The following is a 2500-nucleotide window of genomic DNA, read 5'->3' on the forward strand; positions in this document are numbered from 1 at the left end:
GGGACTCCGTGTTCTATTGTTGACTCTCCATGGGCTTTGTCCCTTAACTGAAATAATTTTCAGGACTGGGTAGATCAGAATTTGCCTACCTGCTTTCCCCAACTCTAAGGGAGATTCCACTTTAACTTTGGATGGGTGCATTGCCTTTGAAAGAAACTTCATTAATTTTTCTCCCTTTTTGTTACCAGTGACGTTGTTTCCAATGAAGTGGATTGTTGTCTGATCTGGGTCTAATTTGGTCATCAATGTACCCAGTTTAATCCAAAAGCTGCAAAGGAGCAAAATTTCGAGGATCATACAAACCAGTATTAACTTGGGGCCATGTGACGAATCACTAGACCAAATAGATCTTTGTCTTGTCAGAATCAGTGAATTGGCTTCAGTGCACTAGCAAGAGTAAGGCAGAACGCCTTGAAATGCCTTTGGGAAAGATAGCTGGAATACCCAAGTTAACACCACTTTTGCTTTAATTAACACAACTACTTGTGTTTTTAGTTATCAATTAAATTTGCCCATTACCATGGGATGCAAGTTGCAAGGGTGCATCCTCGCACCAATGGTTCAAATGAAAGAAAGACGTGTACATGTATCACAAAAAGCAAAACTGTAGTGTTCAGAACAACTCTTAAAGAAAACTTCATTGCACTTAATTAACGAAAAGTTACCGTTGGCCACAATTTGATGCTGCCATCATCATCTTTAATAGTCAACTCAGTAATTTAATGTTTTGTGTCATTACAGATGAGAGATTAGCATGTTAACTGGTGAATATTTTTCAGAGACCTTGAACTTATGAAATGACTTGGTTATAATGTGGCAATTTTACCTGCTCAATTCTGTATCTTGTTTTACTTTAGCCTTGGTTACTACTTTGCCCTTCACGGGATTCAAAAAACCAGGACCTCCCTACATGTTTAAAATATGGAATGCAAATAAAAAAAATATGGTGAATATCATGATTCAAGCCATTCACAATCTTCCACAACAAAGTCGCCTTACTTTGCTTCTTCATACCATTCAGCGTAATGATCAGACTACTTCTAAAGTAGAATAATTCACCAGTATCTCATACCGTATATATGCACTGAATATAACTGTATGCAATCGGACACAATTTGTGCAACTTTGTTTCTATTGCTGGGTCTCTCCTGTCTGCCTCCCTTGTCTGCCGAAGGAGGCAGAGATGAGAGACCCTGGGAAAGGCGCAATCGACTATTAGGTCATCAGTCTTCCCTATGCTCTTTGCGGCTTAACTAAGGGACCGTGTAGTTCTCCACTAATATGTTGTGCATTGTGTTAAAATAAAACGTGTTATTTTGTGGAGCTTTCCCACCTTGGATAATAGTACACAATTTAATTAGTGCACGCTTCAGCAAATATTATTTATAATAATGATTTTAATCATTATTAAAAATTATTACTTAAATATTATCATTGATACTTAAAAGTGTGGGTTAAGGAATGTCACTTACTTGACAAACAAAGGCAATTGACCTGGCTCTGCTTCTACTTAGAAACTGTTCGAGAGATGCTTCAATTTTATCTGTTGGATAAACCAAAATAACAGATCTTTTACACATCACTTTATTTCCTGTAATAACTGTACGACGGCTGCTACTACACACCAATATACTTCTCTCTAGATGAAACACAATTACCGTAAAGTAAAGTGGTTGGTTTCAATTAAGGACGGTGCCTATTAATTAAAAGGTATTTTTGCGCGGTTTACTGAATAAGTGGGTAAAGCAGATCTTAACAGGTGTTATTGAAATTCAAAAAGAAAATTGGGGGTAACCACACATATTTGGAAGATAATTAATCAACAATATTTGTGAAAAGCTTTAAAATACAAAGCAATGTATGGCGTTCTTTTCCAAATTGAAGCTTAATTATCTCTGAAAAATGCAAGGTTACCCCCAATTTTCTTTTTTAATGCCAAGAGCACTTGCTAAGTTCTGCTTTTCCCTTATAGCCTTGCACCGTGCAAAAATATCCCTGTATTAATAAGCACCACCGATAGGAAATCCAAGTATCTCGAAATGCGCAAAACGTATGCGCAGTAACAATAGTAGGCACCGTCCTTAATTAAATTTTTTCTGTTCATCTCTTTCAATAATCATTATCTTTGGTGACTCTATTCATTTGTAAAGGAGTTTAAAAAACCATTGGATTATTACTTTAGAATACAGGCCCCGGGCATGCCTCCAATTACAATCACAAAATCCGACGTTCAGTGCCTCTCAAGCTCAAGAGTCACAGTCACTGTACATTTTCAAATCATTCTACAAATAGACAGCAATGCTGCGCTACATTTCGTTGAAAGTAACAACATTTATCATTGATAACCACGGCAACAGTGTATTGAAGTCAGTGGGACTTATTTTAGTTTGTTGAGGGAATGAAAGTGTCGTCAATGTGCCGAAATTTAAACCGCGATAAAGTGGAAAAATTGTAAGTGGAAAATACAAAACTCTGGCTGATAAGCTACTGATCTCAAATT

The 2500-nt window shown here is 36.8% G+C and overlaps 1 protein-coding gene across 1 annotated transcript in view; it reads right to left on the reverse strand.

The window, feature by feature from the left end:
- LOC138038169 (NMDA receptor synaptonuclear signaling and neuronal migration factor-like) overlaps positions 1–2500 on the reverse strand; it is a 14428-nt gene that overhangs the window by 1236 nt on the left and 10692 nt on the right. Inside the window, exons 10-12 of the mRNA XM_068883994.1 lie at positions 1473–1543; positions 827–906; positions 90–268 (exon numbers count right to left, since the gene is read on the reverse strand). Coding sequence (XP_068740095.1) covers positions 90–268; positions 827–906; positions 1473–1543 — 330 coding nt within the window. The remainder of the gene's footprint in view (positions 1–89; positions 269–826; positions 907–1472; positions 1544–2500) is intronic.

This window comes from Montipora capricornis, chromosome 2 (assembly GCF_036669925.1).
Source record: "Montipora capricornis isolate CH-2021 chromosome 2, ASM3666992v2, whole genome shotgun sequence".
NCBI classification, from domain to species: domain Eukaryota; kingdom Metazoa; phylum Cnidaria; class Anthozoa; order Scleractinia; family Acroporidae; genus Montipora; species Montipora capricornis.